The sequence below is a fragment of the Platalea leucorodia genome (genome assembly GCF_965183815.1).
Source record: "Platalea leucorodia genome assembly, chromosome: 18".
Taxonomy (NCBI): domain Eukaryota; kingdom Metazoa; phylum Chordata; class Aves; order Pelecaniformes; family Threskiornithidae; genus Platalea; species Platalea leucorodia.
In genome coordinates, this window is record NC_138840.1 from 8,706,528 (window position 1) to 8,730,168 (window position 23,641).

General features: G+C 44.1%; 2 protein-coding genes across 2 annotated transcripts; both read right to left on the reverse strand.

Annotated features, from left to right (window-relative positions):
* Positions 1-7,087: 7,087 nt before the first annotated feature.
* IL22RA1 (interleukin 22 receptor subunit alpha 1) lies at positions 7,088-14,396 on the reverse strand (the record flags this gene model as incomplete). Its single annotated transcript, XM_082329752.1, has 7 exons — positions 7,088-8,116; positions 8,756-8,877; positions 9,126-9,261; positions 9,738-9,922; positions 11,136-11,317; positions 12,032-12,164; positions 14,354-14,396. The coding sequence occupies 7 exons, from the start codon at positions 14,394-14,396 to the stop codon at positions 7,088-7,090; spliced, it is 1,830 nt and encodes a 609-aa protein (XP_082185878.1).
* Positions 14,397-18,840: 4,444 nt separating this feature from the next.
* IFNLR1 (interferon lambda receptor 1) lies at positions 18,841-23,188 on the reverse strand (the record flags this gene model as incomplete). Its single annotated transcript, XM_082329429.1, has 7 exons — positions 23,112-23,188; positions 22,306-22,429; positions 21,848-22,029; positions 21,292-21,434; positions 20,594-20,750; positions 19,943-20,070; positions 18,841-19,728 (listed from the first exon to the last, which is right to left on the reverse strand). The coding sequence occupies exons 1-7, from the start codon at positions 23,167-23,169 to the stop codon at positions 18,841-18,843; spliced, it is 1,680 nt and encodes a 559-aa protein (XP_082185555.1). The 5' UTR covers positions 23,170-23,188.
* Between the last annotated feature and the right edge of the window lie 453 nt (positions 23,189-23,641).

Genomic DNA, 23,641 nt, shown 5'->3' on the forward strand with positions numbered 1-23,641 from the left:
CAGAACATCAGATAGTGAGATACGGAGGAAAAGTTTAGAAAAGAAGCAGATTTTTAGTCTGGAAGCTATATTGCAGGGGTAGCTGTGATGCCAAATCGCCTGTGACCTGCCACCCAGGCTGTGATCGCACCGTGTTCTGACCCTGCCTGGAGGTGCCAGGGGTTAGATAAGGCAGCGCTGCTGAAGCAAACACACAGGCTGCTCTGCAGAAATCACTTGGTGGCTGTGGTAGTTGGAAAATCCAAGTGGATTTTCTGGAACTAACCAGTTCCAGTTGCCATTGCTGAAACAGAGCACTTCTTCAGCCTGTATTCCCATCTGCATATCTAGGCTGCTGACAAGAACAGTTCTAGTTCAGTTCTGTCCTCATTAAGAGGATAATGCTTTATCCAGTCCTTTGCATCCTGAGAGATCAGTTGTTTCTTCTTAGGTCTTAGAAAAAGGTTGGTAAATCATGGAGAAAACATAGCATCCTTCAAAGTGTTAGCCTTAACGGAGCTGCTCAGTGCACAGCAGGATTTTCCCCAGCGTGACCAGAGAAGCCTTCCCAGAGAGATCCCTCTCCTACAGGTGAAACACGGGGAGCAAACATCAGCGCTCTTGGCTCCCACCCATCTCCTGCATTAGCTGCTGAAGAACGAGGCTGTTGCTGCAGCCTCTCCTCGGCAAGTAAGCAGCGTGCCGCTTTTAGGTACTGACTAATGAGTGGGCATTAAACAAAAGTAAATTTTTAAAGTGTGTCCCTCCTTATCTCACTCTGTCCTGCAATTGGTTCAGAAACGTACAGCACAATCCTTAAACGGTTCAGATTTTCAAGTTCTCAGAGCTTAGGTTACTTTATAAAAACAGCTTTGGAAATGTAATTGTTGCTGAATAATACTTGTTCAGGCATACTTGTAAATCTTTCCTTAGCTCATGTTCCATTACTGAAATGTTCCCTTGGCAAATTTTGCACCTGGATTTTAGTTTTACTGCTTTCTAATCCTAAAATGATTAAGAGTACAAACCCCCGAGCTTTTACTAGTAGTACAATTTTCTGTTAATGTAAACAGATTTCTTAAAAAACAGTCCATGGAAAAGCACAGTTGTATGGAGAAGCAGAGTTTTTGTGGTAAATGCAAAATATCCCAAAATGCAAATGAAAATACAGAATTATCACGATAATATTTCCTCAGTAGACATGAACTTCGGAAGAAACAAAGAAATGATGGCAAGTATAAGAGAAAATAAAACAAAACAGGCTTCTATGGAAAAAATATCTTTGTAATTTCGTAGAGTACTGCTCTTTTCAGGACTATTTCAGGTGCAGAATGACTACTGGGCATCAGATCTTTGTTTCCATTTTCATGCATAGTTACCGATCCAGGTTAATTTTTGCTAGATAATGTTTTTATTTTTCCCTGGAAAATTTTCGGTGCTTTATAATCTGGTGTTTATTGTAAAGATATAGAGGTGCGATCTGCTAAAACATACACTTATCAATCCAAGTATACATTTTTTTCTAAACAGACGAGTAAACCAGAATAGATTATTGTGAGAAAACATGAAGTAAAACAATATTTTCATAAGAACAACACTGGAAAAACAGTAATGACACTTTAAAGCAGATACAATCACGAATCAATCTCTGAAGTGCAATTCAAATAAAGTGATCATACAAAATAACTGATGCTGCTATGAAGATCTTATAAAATCTTGCTATAAACAGTAGTTTATTTACAGATAAACCAAACTCACCCTGTGAAGACTACAGTGAGAGTGCCCGTCCTCATGAAAGAGAAGGGACAAAGGAGCGTTCCCTGCTCCCTGTTGATGACACTAAGAATGACTCTCCCCAGAAGAATGTTCCCCATGTTTGAGTGCCCATCCTGGAGTCTTAAATATAGCATCCTACCATGCCATCGCAATGACAATGGGGAGACCCATGCCGGGGTTACGCAGTTGGAGCTGTTTACTGCAACGGCAACTAGTCACAAACTCTTTTTCGGATCGGGCAAATTAATTGCCTTTGCCAAATGATATAAGGAAAGACAGCTGCCTCCAAAATTCAGGCATCAGAGTATTGATTATCCTCTGCTCGTTTAGGATAGAAGCTCACTAAGCATCTGAAATGAATTATGAATGTTTTAATCTCCTCCAGGAATTTCCCTTGGGTTAACACTGCCATTGCTGCATAATGGAGTGAAATCATGTACTTTGACATCTCTTTAGTGAATGCCAGCTCCAGCCAAATTATGTCAGTGTATAATTAGATCAGGAGCTAACAGCGGCTCTTATGTTTTGGTTGGCTGCGACTATTACACTTTCCTTATTGCAAGCAACTGAAGGCTTGCAGCCGCAATAGCGGGTGAGCTTACATATCCAGCTGCCCAGGGTGGTATCGAAGAGTCTGGGGTGGGGTAAAAGAACAGAGACTGCTCTTTTTCCATTTATTTGAGATAGGCTTGCAGTTTCAGCGCTCAGGATAAACCCTTCCCAGCAATGTGAGAAGCAGGTGATATTTTTTGTGGTGTCAGAAGGAGAAGTGAAGGTTTGAAAGTAGCGAAGCTCTGAGGCTGCAATACCAGTTTGTGAGCCAGATGTTTTCCAGCTACATTTTATTAGATGAGGAGTCAGCGTATCAGTAGTGGGCTTCTCACAGCCGCTAGAAGTCTGTAAAGAGGATATAAAGAACATAAAATTGCCATACTGGATGAAGCTGACGGTCTGTCCAGCTCAGTATCCTATCTCTTGAGAGTGGCCCGTAGCTTTTCCTGAGCGGGACACAACGCTTTATTGTCACTAATAGTCCCATCCCTGTTAAATTGCCTGATCCCTTTTTGAACACTTTATGATGCTGGCCGCCACGAGGCCTTGTGGAAATGAATTCCACTATCAAATTTGGCACGGTTTGAGTCACCCTGCCTGTATCAGTAGGATCCACTTCTAAGAACTTTTGTTTGCTTCGCCATCCAAATAAACCAAAGCCGAAACCCAGCAGCATCAGCACTAGAACTACAAGGACTTCTGTGTGTGAGGTTTATTTAGTGGCTGGTTTCAGAGATTCCTAAGCAAGCAATAAACAGGCACTACTGGGCAGGCAGGACTGAATACGTTTTGGTATAAGCTGAGCTGTCAAAGTGAAGGAACGCTTTTCTTTCATTGGTTTTGAACCATTGCATGATCACTTGAATGCTTTCCTGAATTTTGTATTACGAGAAGTAATGAGTAATTATCATCTGTTCTTCTTAGTATTAATAATTTCATTCATCTTTGTCATCTCAACCCTCTGTTGTATGTTTTAAGGAGAAGAGTCTTAACTTAGGCTCTCCTCATATGGATGCTGTTTCAAACCTTTGACTACTTTTGTCACCTTTTTCCTACAAAATCTCTTACAATCATGTCTCACAGCTCTTATTACCTCAGCCCGAGAAGAGAGAAGATATACACGGACATTTTAAATCCTCTGAACCAGCAAGTGTAAGACCCCTGGTTAGCACTGTGATCCACCTGCTGTGCAAGTTCCTTCATGTAGTTCTGCTGCGTCATGCCTCCCCGTCACTAACAGCAATAGTGTTAGGCCAACGTGATGCCAGAGCTAAGATATAAAGTCTATTTTATCAGCGTCCCTAGTACTTTCAGAGCTGCCCTTCAACTCTGCTTCATTCTGTCTCCAGAATTTGGAGCTTTTAATTTGTTTCTTGAGTAAGATTTTCCTCCAAGAACATGTTAAAATATCATCGGTGGTTTTTTAGAGTCTTCAAACAGGCGACCTTTCAATGCCAAAACAAGCAACGAGGGAGAACGCGAGCTCAGCCTGCAGCAATACGCTCATCCCTGCGCGAGGATCCCTGGTGAGCTACGAGCAGGGCTGCTGGTGTGGGGAGCGGCTAAGTGACAGCTCCCGGATTTAGCTGAGAAGACAAAGAGCAACGCTTGGCTATAGGGTTACAGCTGCCACCTGCTATGCTGGCATCCCTGTGACAGCTGGAACTGCAATGCTCACCTGTCATCGTCGTGACATCTGCCTGGGAATAAGCACGGTCTTTGTGACAAGGCATTTCTAGTTTTTATTATCTAGAGCTACCAAAACTGTCATCTGGAAAAGTCAAGATAAATGAGGAACAGTCTGTTGTTAGATACAGACAGCTTGCACGGGAAGACCTTAGAAACAATGTTGAAATCCTGCTGTTTTCTGAAAATGTCCTTACACAGAATGAGAATGAGATCATTAGATCCTACTGTAGCTGTTTGCTGTGATGCATTTTGAGACAAACAAGGCTATCAATTTGGTGATGGAAAGCAAGGAAGCGGAAGGCAAAAAGGTCAGCACGTGTTGATGGGGGATGGATGAGCACTTTCCTTGCACAGCTACAATAAAGCTCAGTAGCGTCAACATCTTTTTCCAAGCTTTTCTGAAGAGAAATAGTTTTAAAAGGAATAATCTTCCTGTTAAATTTAAGAGGTGACTCAAGAGGCAAGAATCGATCTTCTCTTCCTTAGTATATCAAGGCCTAAAAGATAAATATTGACTCAGCCATGATCAGAGCAGGAAGTTGAGAATATTGCTGTCCATCACCTCCGTAAGACATGGCTTACAGGGTTTCTCTCTTGACTGCGTCCTCTGTTCGTTGCAGTTGCTGCTGTTAGGGGCAGAACAGATGAGGATAGGATGGGGCAATAGCTGGGCTGTAAGCTTTTAAGATCATTCCTGCCATACGGAGCCTTTGAGTGTAGTCAGAGGCAACATGGCTTTTGAGGTATTTAAGGTTCCTGAAGGAGAGATCAACATCCCAGCTGTGGGACACTTTGCATCTTTAGGCACCTACACACCTTCTAAAAATCTGGTCCTAGGCTTTCTGCACCTCAGTTCCCATCTCTCCTCCTGGGGCACCAAGATGATACATTTATTAAGGGCTGGACATGATCAGACCCTGTGGCAGGGGGTCTGCAGAGGGATTTGAAAAGGCTTTTAAATAGGAAATGTATTTTTTAGCCTCATCTTCAAATGCTCTCATAAGGCCGCCTTCCCTTCTGCACTGTGCTGCCCATACTGACCCTGTGCTGAGGGTTATGTTTCACAACACGAGCCAAAATGTTGACATTGTGGCATTTGATGATTCCCCGTGTAGCATCACTAGGAATGTTGTTGACACAAGATATGCAGCCCACGGGCAACTCTGAATAAGGTAATTGGCATCACTGGCTTGAAACGCAGCCTCTCCGGGGGGGAGTTAGTGGGGCAGAATGTTACCGCGGGGTCTCGCGCTCCTTGGAAACAACACAGCTGGGCTGCTGCAACTCCTAAACTGCAGCGTTTCTGTGTGCATTGGTTTTGAGGGTATAGTTGGGACACCGAGTACGTGAAACGTCTCAAACGACATTCCACAAAACCTTTGATACTGAATGGTATGAAGTAAAGCTAGCACACTGGAAATGTCCTTCCGGGTTGCTGCCCAGACCACGCGCGTATTCATACCTTTCATACCCTGTGCCCTGACACCTCTTCACCACATCTGGCATTTCGACCTTTTGGCCTCATATGACATGGCCATCGTGCTTTGTTCGTTATTGATGCTGGAGGTAGGAGCTGAACCTTTGCCTGTAAAGTTTCTAAGGCTATTACTTTAATCCTGGGTTGAATCAAACCCCTTTACTTCATAAGGCTACAGTTTATTTGCAAAATCACACCAAAGCAAGTGGAATTTAGCCTTTAGCCTCACCTTCCCTGGACTGAGAAAACACCTAAGCGCGTTCACGGTGAGAACAGCTGAGTTTTGCTTTTGGTCAGTCTTCCTCTGGCAGTGCCCTTCAAGTGAGTACATCCTCATACCACTCAAAGCCTTGCTTTTTCCTATAAATGGTTTCAGTTCTCCTCTAAAACTGGTGTCATCGGGCACACACTTCACCACACCAGTGGAAATCAACAGGCTGAACTATGCTTTCTTCTTAATGAAAAATAATTGCCTCCTCTGTCCCCCGCATGAATAGCATTTAGCTTGCTTTTGGTAAAGGTGAAGCGCTAAAGGAATGTGGCCCTCAGTTTACACTGGGTTTGGTTCATTCCAGCCCTGGAGGTGGCTGTGCTGGCAACAGGAGCAGAGGGCTCTGCAGCGGCAGGCTCCTCTCTCTCCTGCAAGTGGAGCACGTTCCTCATCCACCGCGCCAGCGAAGGGTGGGAGGAAGCAGCTCAGGACCTCCCCAGCCTCCTGTGCGGATTACTGAGTGCGTGAATTGAGATCAGTGTAAATTGAGATTGAGGGCTGAACTGGGATTAGTGTAAATCCTCACATTCCTGCCTACGTGGAATGCGATTCTACCTGCTTTGTCCCTGAGGATTTTAAGGGAAGAAGAGAATGTGCGACTCGGAGAAAGAAATGAGCAGCAGCTGAGAAATATGTCAGAAGTGGGCCACGACTGCATTAATCTGTTGCAGAGAGGAAAAAGGCTTTATCTTTCTGCAAGTGTTAAAGAGCACAGCGGGACAGGGGACCTGCAGGTTCACAGACCTGCTGCATCAGGAGCTATTACCACAGTTTCAATGACTGCTCTAAAGGCAAAGTCCACTTCACGGAGGTAGCCTGTTGTTTTGCACGAATCGTATATCCAAGGGTAGAACACCAATATATATTTAATTCTTTTACCGTACCATGATACATTTAATTCTTTTAGGTTTGCATACATCTGCACCTGGATTTCTTCAAAGGGTGGATATATCTTGGACCTGGATCTTTGGTATTGGTAAAGAGCAAATACAGTTTCTGTTGTGAATTTTGCTAAATTTTCAGTAAACTGAATCTGCAATTTGAACTTGAATCTTAACTCAGCTTTTAAAGTAGTCCAATTCCTAATAAATTTGAAGAATATGCAAGAAATAAAGGCCTGTTATTTAAGTGCAAAGATACAGTATTGCAGCGTACCAAGAAGTAATTGTATCAGTAAAGGCACCTATCTCCACGACAGAGCGATAGTGGAAACAGTCTGACAGCTCTGTGCCATGTTAATACATCCAAGATTAAAAACGTTTATTTGCATTGTACTGTTTGCAGGGTAGGCTACTATTTCATGCAAGCAAATATAATCTGGGATTTACTATCATTAAGTCATCCTAATAAAATTCTGTGTTTTCATCCTGATCCCACAGTATTTTTAAGTCCAAATCTTTGAACAGCATAGTGAGAGAAGTGCCATTGTCCCAGTCTGAGATAGTGTCTTGGGACACAACATTATTCAGTTTTGTGCAGCTTAGCTCCTTTGCTGCTGTTAACATTTCTGTTTCTTGAGTCTCTGGGAACTGCAATTTATTTGCAGAATGTGAGAATGAATCTGGCAACATCCAGTGCTCCGTGTTGTTCTCTCCAGGGAAGCTGTTACCAGTACCGACTGAGAAAAGCAGGGTTGCTGACAGAGGTGACAGCGATTCATTCTCTGGAGCATAGTCTGTGTCAGCTTTCACTGAAGACCAGAGCAGTGGCAGTTCTGCTGTCTGTCGTCTGTAGCATCCTCCTTGTTCCAGCACAGACAGTGACAGCTGGGATACACGCACTTTGCTTTCCATCCCGTCAGTCTGCAACAGCAGTTGCTGTGTTTGCTCAGGGCTCCCCTGTAAGAGAACTGACTCTCTTGTGTCACTGCTGTTCCACAACGCCAAGTCTGGCCTCTGTTCTTTGTAATTCCAATGGCTGCAGCTCTTGCCCAGCATCTGGATTATGAACTTTCCACCAACAAAACTATCTGGAGACGCCTCCTTTAGCGTTTGGTTTGGCTGCAAATTCTGCTTGTCAACATGGTCTGTGCCTTCGACGCACACCGCATAGGTTAGGGGCAGAATTTTGCTGGACGCGGCAGGAGGAACGCTTTGCTCAGCTATTTGAGGAGCGTAACCAGCAGGAGCTGTGCTTGCCAAGCCGGGTGGCTGAGTGGGCAGCCAGAACGTCGGTGCATCCATCTGTTGCTGATAAGCAGTTTCGGGTGGGCGGAAAGACCATGGTGGCTCCAGTGCTCTGTCCAAGTGTTGGCTGATCTGTGGTAACTGCGCTTCAGCGATGAGAAGTGAAGGTTTGGTTACATTAATGGGCTTTATAATATGTTCCACTGTCACTGTAAGAGGCTGGAACGATGAAATGCCTCTGAAGTCCTGTTGAAGTAGATAGACAAACACGAATTAATAACAAGAAGCTGTGACTTTGAAGGTATGCTTTAGATTCTTTAAAATTTTCTTTGGAGAAATATCAGTAAAAGCCAGTAACGACCACCAGGGATCTGCTCTGTTGACAAAAGAACTTTTTTTTCCTGGGGAATGACCCTTCAAAGGAATACAGATATCTGTCATTATGCATCAGGGCAACTGTGCAATCCTAAAATATGTAAATCAAATTGCCAGTGGGTCACTTAAAAATTGGAAACCAAAATCTTAAAAAACTTTTGAAAATTTTAAGGGAACATCTGAGGCTCTGTGATTTTGAGAGCCATTCTAACCTCTTAGTATAGAGCCCTGCTCTCCTTTAGGGGCAATATGCACAGTTTAGTTCCTTTAATAGAATAACCAAGATTCTTCAGATCTGCAGGCATCTTTGCTGTCTTACTTTACAACCCCCTGTAACAAATTTTCTCCACCTGTGGATGACCAGATTTGAACTGCCAGCAGTCTGCAATGATTGCCTAGAGAACGCTCTTGTCTGCTCCTTCATCCTCCTCAATTAGCAATGCTATTTAGGTGCATGCACATAGTCCCGAGCACTTTAAAGATTTGCTGCAATGGCTTAGGAACACTTACCAAAGACATAGGCTGTGCACCGTGTTGCTTGACGTATTTATAGATCACATAGCTAATTGCAGCAAACGCCAGTCCAGCACAGAATGCGAGTGCCACGAAACAGTAGAGAAGCCATGTGTTGTCTGGTTAGTGGGGAAGAGAACAAGTGGAAAATGTAGCTTCAGAGAGCTGGATTAGAAAAACTGCATGGGATTAGCTAAATTCTGTTGTAAGTCTAGTCTCATGGGACTAGATTTTTAAATTAGGAAAGTCAGTGTTGCTTCAATATCTTTAACAAGACTATGTTATTTTATACCAGCTGAAAACCAGTCTCTCTTGTGTATCCAGTATTCCAGCTGGACTTTTAAATGAGCAGAGTTAACAGCCTCACCTGGTAGCGTTTTAACCCAAAATACTTGAGCTTTGCTGCTTCCCTGGAGGAAATGTATGTATACTGTTCCATTATATTCAGTGTCTGGGTCCAAGTTGGAAACTTCAAATTCTTTGTTGTGCTCATTCTTCATCCACTATTTAAAATAAAGGCAAGTTCTGTATTTTAGAAAGATTAAATGCATACACTTTCTTCAAATCAGACTGCAAAATTCAGCATAACATTTTTTTTACTAATAAGGTGTTGTAGGACTATAATAATTCTGTATATATGGAATTCTAAATACATAATTTGCTTTCTACTGTTACTGCATTTAATTTTTGCCTTTCAGTTCCTTAAGACTTGAACTAATTAAGTCATTCTCTTTTTCAGTCACCAGCAGTTTTACTTTTTGCTACTTATACAGTACCCTGGGAAATTCCAGTTTCTTTTCTAGAATTTTAGAGGAATGCTTAAAGTTCCTCTTGTTTACTGAGAGTCAAAGACTCGGGAACTTTCCCTTGTAGATCAGAAATCTCATCCATCACGTATAAGCTCTGAGTTCCTTCTCCATCTTATGCAAAATGTGATTCACAAAAGTTGGTGGGCTAGTGGTCTGAGGTTGTGCTTTACCTTTTGGTGTGTCCTTGGGTTGAATATTGTTAAGTCATAATCAACAGCACCAAATTTGCTATAAATGTCCTCTACGGTTAGCTGGCGGTCATCCTCACCTCTCAGTGGAGTATAGGGGGGCCGTATAAGAAACTTTATGGACCGTACATAAGGAACATACTCCACTTCTGGTGCTCCAATAACAGCTAGAAAAGACAGAACAAGAAGTGTCAGCTGTTAGGATTAAAGCTGATGCATTATCAGATCATGTTATACACATCTCATACACCCCCCCCAGACTCACTGTAAATTATTACTTCTGTTTATATACAAAAAAGCATTTGAGCTGTATTTCACTGAGCATAGGAAAAATCAGGCACCTGGAGATGCTGTCATCCCTCAGGGTTCTGCCACCTTTACCAGTGTTTGTCCCTAGAAATTCTCACTGCTGCCACACTGCCTCGCTGTCCTGCACCGGGACGTCCTCCTTCACGCCTGTGTGATGGGTGTGAAATCCCACCACAGGGCCCTCGCTTAACGGCTGCCTCAATTCCTATGCCCGTCCTACACCAGCTTTTGTCCACAGAGTACTCCAGTTCTTTTGTAGCCACGCTTATCTTCAGTGGAAGGCATACGCGATACCCAACATTTAAACAGAAGTTTAACCCAATCTATAACAACATATTTAAAAGCAGCATTCAGTAGTCCTCCAAGGCCATGTAGCTTGAAAACATCAAACTGAAAAGAATGGCTCTGGGGGATAGGATAACCTCACCGTGGGTGCTAATGCTTATGCTGCAACGAAAAGTGGATGTTTAATGATTAGAACAACTTACGGCTCTTTCATAGCTTATTCCATGCACAGATCTGAAGGCTTTTCATAATCATTGACTGCTAATGCCACCTTGAATTATTGACAAATATGCAGTGGGAACATTTTAGTCACAGAGCCAATAAGAGAATTGCCAAAGGCTGCGTTGTATGTCAGCGCTAGAGCTCACTTAGGGGTTGGGAACATTAAATATCCATTGGTCTGCTTGCTCATCCTGATTTTCAGGAGTTCGCATTTCATAGCTTCTATGACTGTATTACTGGCTGTCCTCAGGTTGCCCATCATGTCTCTTCCTAATTTCCTTCTGCCTCCTGTCAGCCTTAATAGTGGTTCTTCTTTCAAGGCCGTCTGGCTTTTCCTTTTCTCCTCTGATCCCACTTTGGTGTCGGACCTCAGGGATGGCCCTGCCCATCTGCTCATTTCCCTCCTTGCCCAATAACAAGCCTTCTTCAGGCCTTCACTCCCTTCCTATCAAGCACAGAGTCTTGCAATACTGAAATTAGAGGAAATGCTCTCCTAAACATCAGTGAGACTTGGAATGAATCCCTAGCAGCCAGGATTTAATAGATTTCAGGAGCGGTACGTACTCTCTTTTCTGGGTTCAAATCTTTCTGAGCACACCCAGTTGGAGGAGCAGTAGTTCTGGCCAGCGGCCCTCACCCTGGCGTAGTAATGCTCCATGAAGTTTTCTGTTTCACGAGTGAGATTGCAGAAAGGCTGCGTGATACTCTGACACTCACGCTTGTTAAGCCAAGATTTTTCTCCATACCTTAGGACAAAAAAAGGTTTTAGAACAGATGCAATACAACCCTTCTCCAGAATGATCCAAACAGGCTGTTTTACCAGCTCTCAGTAGCTTTTTAATTCATTATTGCGATTAGCAAGTGGCAGGGAATGTAATGGCAGAGAGACTTCCCTTGGACTGCAGCCCGTAATCCGTTCCCGTTGATGGCTTCTGCGTGGATGTCGCCTTGAGGAAGTGCAGCTTATTTCAAGGCACACACAGGAGTGTCCTGCCAGTCAGCCGCTCCGGGGCTCTCTGCCCGGCTCTGACACTGGATGATTGCGTGCAAGTTCGCTGCACACTTTGCAGACTTACCCAAAGGCAGCCAACCTATTGTGTAGCATTGGTTTGGTTTCTCTTAGCTCTAGTGACTGCATCAGAGGAAGATAATTGCTATTACCTGTGTTTACAGGTGAGGAAACTACAGAATAGCGAGAAGGAAGCTGCTGAAGGCAAAGCGTAGCTCAGTTATGGAGTAAAGCTGGCAACCCAAGATGTAAAAGTATTTGCTTAACTGAGCACCGTCTACCAGTTTAAATAATCCTGTCCTTCATTGAGTTCTCGTCTAAGCAGAACCAACTCCGTAACAGTAAAACAAGCAGCAGAAACAGCAAAATCTACTTTTCTTTATTGGCCCTTCTGTCTCTGAGAACAGTGGCCCTAAGAACAGAACTCCAAAAAGAAGCAAACTTCACATACTGTTTATATTGGACATCAAATACAGTGCCAGGAGGAATATCTGCCTCAGTTTCCCACGTCAGGATGTTCTCAAAGTTTGTAGAAGAAAATACTGCACGTTTCAGACATGATGGCCTCTCTGTAGTCACAATGCCTAGGGGAGCAAAGAAACTAGTATTAAAATGCATATTCAGGCATCTCAGCCCTCAGATGAATACGGGTCCAATGCTGCTCAGCCTTTTAGTGAACAGCAATACCAGGCATGCCAGTTCCAGTTTGCTAGAGACGGGCTGCAAAGCAGAAGCTTGAACAGAACAGGAATTCAAACCGTGCACACATCACTGTATACACCTTGCAGATTGTTGACTCATCCCAAAGAAATGTAAGTCAGGAATTTTTACAGAAAGACTTCAAAAAATCAGAATCAGAAAGAGGATCTTTGAGTTCCTTATCAGGTTTCTTTTAAAGCAGTTAAATGGCTGGAAAACTAAGGACAACAACCTGTTTTCAAGGCGCGATTCATGTCTATGAATGTCTCTGCTTTCTGCCCATACTCAGGGAAGTAATATGCTGAGCTCTGTATCACATCATTGAAGATGTGACACTCATTAAACTCTCGTGCTCCATGTTTTATTGGATAGTGACTGCCTGTACGGAGCCAGACGCAAAGACCCGATGCCTGGACTCTGATCTGGGTGTGCCAGGGTGAAGGCAAACAACTCGCTCAGCTCCCTGCTTTCTGAGCCCCGTGCCTCTTCCCCGCGGAGGATGGGTCCTGGCTTTAGTTAGCAGAAGCGACAAACGTGCCCCTGGGCTGAGCTGCCTCTGCAGAACGCCACCGTGATCCACCTGCAGCAAACTGGCTATCAGCAGAAGAGTTCCTAGAGGCTTGGCTCTCTGCTGTCATGAGAATACACAGTGCAAAATTTTCTCAAGGCTGATTCACAAGACCTTCTAACTTGGAGAGTAACTTTCAGAATTGATAAGCTCTGTAAATTTGAATTATAGACACATCCTCAAAGACAGATAATGTATACATTACTCAACTCTTGGTTTGCAGTACTGATAAACACCTTGAACTTGCGTGGGCTTCAGCCTGCACTTGCTGAAAATGAACAGTCCCATTATGGTGCCTGTAAATGGACACTCAAAATCAATGAGCCCCCCCCGAAAAAATGGTGTGATAAACAAGTAAAAGTTTTACAGATGGGAAAACTGAGGACCAGAATGGGGGTGCCTTGGACAAGATCACTTTGAGCAGTTGTGGTAGAGCAGAGACTAAACTACACCAGTTCCTGGATCCTCGCTCCAAACTTTCTCTCCAGCTGCCTCCATGGAGGAGAACTGAGTGCCAGCAGTTTAAACTAGCATGCTGTCCAGGAGGAGAATTAGGGATAAAGACATAGATCCAGTTCTCAGTCTTGTCGTGTATGGCATTTTGGCAGGGAAGCAACGCAGAAATGGACTGCAGTCTAGTCCAGATTTTGTCCTGACCTCATCTGCAGTGCAACGCTTGCCTCTGCTCATGCAAGGCTCAGCACAGTCTCCTAAGGCGGCAGAAAAGCAGCGGTCAGTATAAAGTGGGTGGGTTTCCCTGTCTGGGCACCATGAAAACTGAGTCACCAATACTCTGATCGAATCAGAAGTAGGAAATCTCCATCTTCCCACATTTATCCATACTAAAACCCAGTTATGCAAAGCAGCGTAACACAAGCACAGTCAAGTGTGGGCAGGGAAGAAACAGGATATTTCACAGTGTGAATGTCCCTCTGTTTTAGAAGTTTCTGAAGGCGCCTTCCTTACAGTGTAAGATCACAGACACAGGAGCAGATGAGTGATAAGGTTGCTTGCTGAAAAGCTGGCATTTGAAAACATAGTAACTTTATCCTTGATTCGCTCAGGAGTGAGTTTGCCACACCTGGAGTAGGATTCAATGGCTTTTAGGGATACATAATTTGTTTGTACCTCTTTTAAAATCGGGGCTGTTTTTGTACTCATTTGCGTCTCCGCTTGAGACACAAGGGGACTGATCCAAAGCCCCCTGAAGTCAAGGAATATCCTTTACTCCTGTAGGATTTGGGTTGTAACACATCAGAGGCAAACGCTTTGAAGTGAAGGAATCTTTTCCTCTCCCTACAAATCCTTAAAGCACTGAGCACACCAACACTACTTTGAAAATACTAAAGGGAGAGAGCAACACAGGAGAGAGCTTCTGAACAACCTCAGACAACAGCTCATTCGTTAGGTCTTTTTTCAGTAAACATGATTGAACCACCTCCCGTACTACAGGATCAAGCAGAAACAACTACTATCAGTGATAGGAAAGGAAAAGTCAGGACTTACCGACCACTGAAAATACAGCCAAGACGATCAGAAATTGCTTCATGAATAACTATGCAGGCTGGGCTGGGAGAGCAGGCAGTTGATCCTGTGTGCAGGTGAATCACCTTTTACAGGAGCTAAATTCTTGTTTGTGAGGCCAGGCTGGATTTGTTGCCCAGTAACAGGCTGCAGAGCTACTATCCCGCCTGCGTTCAGATCTGAGATCACCAGCTAAGGATGTGTGCGCATGTGTAAGAGAGAATGTAAGAGTGACAACGGGAGCACCTCTCCCCTCCCGAGTATGCACACCTAACTGTACAAAGGTGCACAAGCCAGAGGCTTAGAAAATCCCCAGCTTTTGAAAGAGAGCCAAATACCATTTTGCTGATAAAGAGCTTCCTGCCTGAAAGCCCTCACTGAGGTTTCTCAGTTTTGGGCCTTGCTTTTCTGGTCAGGTAACTTTGATTTGTTAAAACTCTAGAAATTAAAACTTAGTGCTGTGCACCTAGTTGGCCTTATAACTGCTGCAAGCGAGACACCTATTTCCTTAAGAAATACCTTCGAATGCTTTCTTAAAATGAAAGTCAGCCAGATGACTAGTTTTTGAGCTCTTCCGTTGTTCATACTGGGCGTGGATGGGAGCCAAATGACTAGCATGTAGCCCTGCTGCCTACTGGGCAGAGCACGAGCTCCTCAAGAATGCCATGACTCTGCGCTGCCAGGCGGCTGCAGAGGTTCTCTCATTTGACGTAGAAAGGAGGTAGCCTTTCCGTAGGAGGAGCACGTGCTGTCCCATGGCTTTCCTCAGAGGCTGCTGTAGACCTACAGTTTATTTTTGTGGCTGCTTACGATGTAAGACTGTTCTGAGTATCAAGAATGCCATCTGGTAAGAACTAGGAGTTTGTATGAAATCTAAACAAGAAAGAGCGTTCCTTTTCCATAGCGTTCTTAGTTTTTTAGGGTGTTGTTAAGTTACATTTTCTGGCTTTTCTCAGAAGAGGGAGAGACATTTCCTTCTTTGGTCAAAAGTGAAAACTAAATGCCTGTCCCCAGGAGATGTGGATTTAGAACCACCAGATGTGTTTAACATGTGAAGAGCTGGTACAGCTGCATGCTGCTTATTTTACCCGAGATGTCCTAAGCGGAGAAAACTTCACACATACAACCTGCATTTGAGGCTTAGGGAACTCCCTTAGCCACTGCTTCTGAATTTTTATGGGGTAGCTATTCTCTTGGCACAGACTGGATAACCTCCCTGGCTTATTTCTCTGGCTTACTTTATCCCATGGTCATAACCGTTCACAAAACGGGGAAGTCCTGTCCTCAGTCCTCAGTTTTGCCTGGGACTGACTGGACCATTGCATAAAGCTGAGGTTCCACCAAAGCAAAACCAACTGGACCGTCCTTCTGAGCACTGGGAACCATTCAAATTGTGATTGCTTCAGGCCTAGAAAAGCTTTAACGGAAATATCTGTCCTAAACCACATAGGACAACTGTGCATTAGACAAATTCCTTACGAGCAGTGCTCTTATATTGTCTAAAGCTTATTTAAAGTGCCGAAATGCTAGAATTTTTTCTTATTACTACAAGTGACTCCCATAAGCAACATCGCACCTGCAGCCAATTTAATCAAAATACAAACCATGCGTGCTTCTGAAGCTAAAAGCACACTACTTTCACTGCTCTATCCTTGTGGCCAAATATGTGATAGAAATCACTACACCTTCTGCTTACCTCTTCATCTCATGGATTTCCTCTTCCTGAATTTGTTTCTATTTCCTGACCTGCTTCAAAGTTAACAGGGCTGTATGCTTCAAACCATGCCACTGATGCATCGCTGTCATTTTGTCTCTCTCATCTCACTTGGACAAACGCAGAAGCCTCACAGGTTTATTAAACAAGGCACACCTATCCACCAGGATGGCCTACATCTAACTAAGTACAACTCTTTGTTAGGGTGTTTCCTGAATGGCTTGCTAAAGTATTTCCATATTTCCCCCCCCTCACGTCACTGCCTCATGCTTCTGCTGTGTGAGGACCCACGATGGGGCAGAGGTGAGGGAAACCGTAGTGCACCTGAGACTTTAGTTTTGAGAATATAACTTAAAACTTTATTTCTGCCCTTATTTCTAGAGAGATGTTACCTTTTGAATAGCCCAGGAAGCACCTCTCTGAATCTTTAGGTACCTGAAGATTTCCAAAAGTCTGGTTCCAAGTTTAAAATGAAACACTTGGCTTTCAACTTCCAAACTGTAGAGCCTGAACCTATGTGAGAAGTTAGTTCCTAAGGACAAAAACAGACTGAGAGGTTGGTAACACAGATTTTCCATGGAACTCTGCTTATAACTTGGCACAGCTGGGGAAAGAGGAGAAAAATCTTGCGTGCCAGAGATTTGTGAAGATAGTAGATCTAGGCCAAAAGACCAAGGTGGTGATCTATCTCCTCGAGCTGCTGCAGGGCTTGGGCTGCAGAGGAATGCACGAAGCCCAGTGACTGCTGATCCAGGATGTAGGAGATTTGATTGCAGCTCTTGCACTTATCCAGTAGATGAGCCCATGCCCAGGTTTTTTGGTTGACTGGGCCATAGCTCCTCCAATGAGAGGGGGGAGCTGCTTTTCTCATGACACAGCTACAACTGTTAATTAAAGTGTCAGATAAGGAGGGATTGCTCTGGAAGAGGGAGCGCTGTGCTCTGGCTGTCCCTGACCCTTTTGCAGTGGAAAGCAGGTCTCAAGCCCTGGTGAAAGAAAACATGGAGGAGCGGGATGCTGCCTCCACCAGAACAGCTCACCTGGCCTGCAGCCTTTCCCCCAGCTTCCATCCTGAGAAAAGCTGGACAAGACAAAGAAGCGATCCCAGGCCCTGTCTGCAGAGCTGTGACATGTCAAAATAATTTGGTAGAGGTTGCACAACTTCAGAGCTTCCTGTAACTCAAAGCCTGGGGGATTTTCCTTGATTGCACAAGAAAATGGGTGGTGATTGTATTTGGATGATCTATATATTTCTAAATGAAGAGGAGGGAGTACAATGCAGGATGTACCTAAGGACACTTTGTGCAGGACAGGTAAGAAAAAAAAGGAAAATCTAGTCAATGAATCTGTTCTCTCACCTCCCCTTTTTACTTTAATTCGGGACCTTAATTAGTACATCTTGCTGTCCTCTTTCAAAGCAGTTCCCGACCCCTCCTATCACCCCTGCCTCTTTCTGATGTTGTTCTCCTGATTCTCTGAAGATGTCAACTTCAATACCCTCCATAAACGCCTTTCCCTCATCTGAATGCAAAGAATGGCTATTGTGTGTCCCCTCTTTCTTTTAATGCTTTGCTTTTCTGTGTGTCCTTTTACTGGAATAAAATGGGAGAGTATGTTTCTGTGAGGTGTGAAGACTGCAAATTAAAAATACACCGAAAAGGTCAGTATTGACCAGTGAAGAGAGGCCTTGTCTCCCCTGTGCTTTTTGCTGGCGGACTTCTGAATCGATTCTTTGCTCAGAGAGATGGTCACAGTCCTGGTCTTTCAGTGACCCGGAGGGAGACCTGGCTGGGAAGTCTCACAGGATTCCCCTCAAACCAAAGCATTAGGAATGGGAAGCCCATGATTGAGTCCTGTTTTAAAATGTCCTGTTTTTCAGGATGAGCTGCAGTCACCCTTCGTAGTTCTAGGAAACATAAAAACACACACACATGGAGTTATATATCAAAATATTATTGCCTCTGCATAAAGCAGCTCTCAGACGTTCTGCACAGCAGGGGGAATTTCAGCGTCAATAAGTATATTTGTATAAAAACAAAAACAAACAAACAAACAAATGCTACACATTTATCACTTCGACTTCAGTTCACTCTGTTGAAACACAGAAGGTGATCTCTGCAGATTGAGGTGGAGATCTTTTCATGCCACAAAAAGCAAAGGTTGTTAAATGTCTCTGGAAGGTCCTTCCAGTCAATCAGGGGTGCAGCCTTGCAGTTAGAGAGAAGCAAATGTAACGTTAGCAGTTCATCCTGTCTCAAAATCAACATGCAGGCACAAAGCTCTGTGCTTTCAGAACCCAGCTGATGGTTTCACACAGGTCCGGGTTGTGGTTTTGCTCTCTCAGCGGTGTTTTTGCCTTTCATAACTCACATGTAAAAGTTACCTTGCTCTCAAGTCTCAAGTGAACACAAGGCACTGCGCGTTTGCTGCGTGACACCTACGTGAGGTACCACCGCATGCCTCACCCCGGCTGGGTTCGAAGAGCGTGCCTCGCGCCAGAGCCGTAGCACCTTACCGCAGCTGGACTTGTGCAGAGGGACGGTGACCGTGCATTAGTTAACTAGCAGTAACACCTTTTGTGTCCCTAAAGCCATATGCCTTGACAGGCCAGACATCAGTAGAAAAAACTCTGGGTGAATAAATGCAAAAAGCACCACTATCAGTTATTTTTCCTTGTTCTTGTTTAGGTATCCTTGCCTGGATAGCTGGAGCTCTCTAGCATTTTCCAGGCATGCCACAGAACTGCTAGGGTACTCTAGCTCCTTCCCATGTAATGTCTGTGCTCGTAGCCTTTGAATTTAAACTTTTGATCATGTTTTTCCTCCATATTTGAAGTTTCAAATGTGTCGCTTAGCACCATGGATGAGGGAGGTGTCCCTTCTGTAAAATTATCGCTGTCACAGTCACTTGCAATACCTTCATCTTCTGCCACCTGTAACGTCTGAAAGGAGACGAGCAGCTCGGCGCTGGGGTCCTGGCCATGCGGATCAGCTCCTGGTTTCTGGTAATACTTGGTGAAATGAGGAGCTTTCCTATGCAGGTAGTGCTCATCGCCTGGAAGTTTGGCACAAATCCCCTTCGTCAGTGTTTGAAGAGGGGTCATTTCCAGGCACTCATCCCTGTCTGTATCATGCTGTCCGTGTTCCCTGGCACCTGGGAATCTCACATCAGTGAGGGATATTCTTCCCAAAGAGGAACTGCGAGAAAGGGATGCCTTCTCACTTCCCTGGGATCCTGAGGTGTCCACCTCATGCCTCCTCATTGGAAGGAACGAGAAACCCAGGGTACTTAGGTCAAGCACAGATTCACTCTCCACAGAGAGACCTTCAGATCCAGAGTCCAAGCTTGTTTCCCTCTGAGCTGTTGTGGATGGTTGACAGTTGAGATGTCTCTTTGGAAACTGAGGCTTTTCAGTGTATGGGATGAAAGTACTGCTGTCTTCTTCCTCTTCCTCCTCCTCCTCTTCTTCTGATGATGATGATAGGAAAGAAGCCATCCATGGTAGGTTGTTTCTTGCTAAAGTTTTGTTTGTCTTCCTTTGTGACAGTGGCTTCTCTGTGCAGATAAGATAGTCCCTGAAGAATTCCTTTTCACTGGGCTCACAGTGAAAGGCTGATCCAGCAGCTTTTAAATGAGATAAATCCTACCAGGGAAAAGAAACAGGACACACAGATCAGTGATGCTTTTTAAAGAAAAGTTTGGCTATAGGACATGCCAGAATCAAAGCTTATAATGGGACTTATGAATGCAAAACTGAGAAGCGCAGAGCCCATGCAACTCCCCCACTCCTCCCCAGATACCCTCTGAAGATCAGCAAGACTTTGAATCAGGAGGGGACCCCAGCGTTTGGGCCATACCAAAGCGTGGGGCATCTTCTTTTGTTTAGCATCTTGTTTCAGCAGGCAGATGATGAAGGCACTTGTCAGAAGGATGGAGCAGACAAACACGGGGATCATGGCAGGAAATGGGAACTTCCATTTCACTGCTGAAAAAGAAAAAGACAAAAATAATCTCCTGCTGGTGGTATATTTTACACCAATAATGAGCTCTTATACTCAGCTTTTCTTTCAGAAATCTCAGAAAACGTTAGGCTCAAGATCCTTATTTTACCAGTGCAGAGACAGGATAACAGACTTGCCTAAGATCAGACTCTAAGTCAGAGTCGCAGCCACACATGCATGTTGATACCAGCCAGTGCTTTACTTGGAGCAGGTAAAAAATGAGGCTTTGTTCACATATTTTTCAGGATAAATTTGAATATTCCCAAAATTTCATTGTGAGCATAACTCCAGTACAATATGCCAGGATTTTCAGAAAAGATTTCAGGGTTGGATTTTTTTAAGTAAAATGTTTGTACAGAAAGCAGGAACCTTTCACTGGAAAATCCATCCAGTCCTTTTAACAAGAAGCCCATTTTTTTGGTTGAGAAGCTAATTTTGGTGGAAATCTTCGGCTTGCCCTAATCCCATTTGATGTCTCACCACATCCTTTTCTCAGCAGGGCCATACCTTTGTGGTTTAACAGCACACACACTGGTTGGGAGAATTCGCTGTGCTTGAAGTCGATGCTTTGGAAGGAAGATCTGGCACTTAAACAGTAGTTGCCTCTAAGTGCAGTGGTGTCGATAGTCACTGTATTCTTCCTAAAGATACCTTCGTATTGCTTCTGTTTAGAAACAAAAAGAACAGAGGGTTGGAAAGGTGATTCTTTCATTATTTGAGTGGTGTTTCTCTACCTTTTTAGCCCATGATTCTCCCTTCATCATGTTGTGTGGCTCCAGTGGTTGGAAGGCGCATGGAGAGGCACTTCAGGACTTGCTTGCTGTTTGTAGCAAGCATCTTCCTAGGGCTTATGGATTCTCGGGTGGGATTTCCAGCCAGTGCCGTGCTCTGTGCTGCCATGGCACGCTGTTAGCGGTACCTGAACTAGTTGTTTTAAACCTCAGATATTGCCCGATTATACTGACTATAGTGTAGCCTCCCCATCACATCTTCCTGATAAAAATAGGGAACTACCACTAATATATGGATGCACACACACACACACATCTACTTTTTTCCTCTCGCTTTGGTTTAACTCTCGCTTGGCCATTTCATTTTCTGCAGGCTCTGGATCCAGTCCCTCCCTGCCCAGAAATTTGAAGCTATTTCAATTCAAGCTGGGCATCATTCCTCCGTTTCATCTAAGAAGTGCCGCCTTTACTGACCTTGTCTTCAGATCCAGCTTCCCAAAGGTTCAAGTCATACTTCCAAGAGAAACTCTCCACACAGGTGGCCAAAGGGAAGGAGGCATTCACGTGGATTAAGTTCTCCTTGACATTCATGTGTAGCACTGGGGGAGCCAGTTCCACTGTAATTAAGTGATCAGACATAAGAATAGTGCTTGCTTGTGTCCTGCCTTCACAGAGTAATGCTTTCCTGTGACTGGTCTACACTTGTAACTGCTGTCTTGTGATAGACATGACGGAAGGAGGAAGGCAAAGGAACACCTCTTTTTTATCTAACATACCCCCGCTGGCATGTGGAAAGCTTGAAGCCAGTTTGTTCACCTGAAGCACTGATAAACAAATTCTAACACTTGCTACAAAATTTGTTTTCAAACGATCATGGCTCATTGTTGTCTGTGCTCACTCAAATCTCTGTCATTCATAAAGCTGCTTGTTACTGTTTCTCTTTCTATGGTGTGTGGTCTACTCATTTGCTCATGCCAAAACTGTTGTTGGGATGTCCTTTCATCCAGGCTGTAACCTAACAGACACTCACCGTCCAAATGGTATTCCTTGAATTGGGATTCTACCCATCGCGACTGGAATTGTCCAGAAACAGCTTTTACTCGAGCTCGGACTTTAACAAAGAAGTTTGGAAGCACACAAGTCAGATTGCAAGAGGTACTGCGAATATTTTTGCAATGAGGAACCTTTATCCATTTGTTCATGCGTTCCTGGCTAAAAGAAAAAACAAGCATACCATAATATTAAACATGCTGTTTTGTTACAATTTATAGAGCAAGAGAAGGAAGTGTTTTGGAGGATGGGTACCAAATCTTGCTCAGAGTTTGGAGCACTTTCCAGACGGATAAGGATTGGGTTTGGTGAAAGGTGAAAAATGAAAGGTGAAAGGATGCAGCCAGGCTGCTGGTCGCAATGACATTGGTTGCCGTACATGCACAGATGTTCGCCTGGTGCCATACTTTCAATCAGGCATCCTTTGTAGGCGCTTACCTTTCATATCTCACAGTGTACGTCACATCTGGTGGAGAGCCTTCTCCTGGAGTCCATGTCAAAATCATGTCAAAATCCTTTGACAGTAGCATAACATTTTGAGGAGGGGGAAGTCGAACATGACCTGATTGAAAGGGAAAATTACATGAATGATTTAAAATATATATGGGGATAGGAAATATCACCTGGTTTTGACCAAGGTGGTTTCAGAATTTGGGGCAGAGCAGCTCAGTTCATTTAAGACTGGAAATTGGCTATGAAAGCAGGTATTTCTGTGTTTTCCTCATCTCTTATAAAACATCTTTATCTCAACAGCTTTTAGAGTTAGGACCTACATTTGTGTGAACCATCCTACTCTATAAGTTTGAGTGACTTCCCCCATGGTCTCACTGGATTTCACTGTGACCTGGTTTACAACCCCACAAACTCCAACCCGACTGCCTTGCGCTCCCACCTCCGAGCCCCTGGACGAGGCAGACACCGCTGGCTCACACCGCGCATTCAGTCCCAGGTCTTTAAAGGCAGATCCTGCCACGACTGCGGTGAGATGCAGCACACAGGCTTGCCTCTTGGACTTTCCTGGTACTTACTGTTTCTGGTAGGTAAATACGTACATCGCTAGCCTTCAACAAGACACATTCTATAGACAGATTTTAAATTGCCATTTCTGTACAGTGGAATATTTCACTTTATGTGAATAATTCCCACTTAAACAGCTTAAAATTTGCCTGTATGTGTCTTTCCTCCTACAAGCAAAGCCACGTAGCATAGTGAAATGAAAAGTAACAAAGACAGCTGTACTGTACCTCTAATCGGCTGTAGGAAGCACAGTGCCGTCAGGACTCTGACTCTCCAGGTAGACATGCCAAAGCACAACTTTTCCGCTTGTAATATATCTCTGTTCTTGCTACCTTTTCATCATGGTGTTTTCTTGTATTAAGTTGCATGAATTCCGGAGGAGCATGCAGTCAATGAACTGCGCACGCTGGCGCAGCCCCGCTTCCTGGTACGGCCCAAACACAGCGCTGCACGTCAAACCCGGAGAGGAGCAGAGGCCAGAGGGCTTTTGATGAAAGCAAAAGGTGGTAAAGATTGCAGTGCTACGCCCTCCAGTGTAACATAACTGATCTCTGTCACAGGCTACGTGCAAAAGGAACGCAGTAAAACAGTGCGAGCCTTATCTTGTGAGGCACCTCATTAAAAAACAACCTTTGGAATTTACCTGTGTGGCTGTGAAATATTAATAGAAATCAAATAAGGTTTTACTGCATGAGATATCTGATAATAACCTAGCAATAATGAAAAACAGTAATCAGTCCGTAGTATGTGATATGAT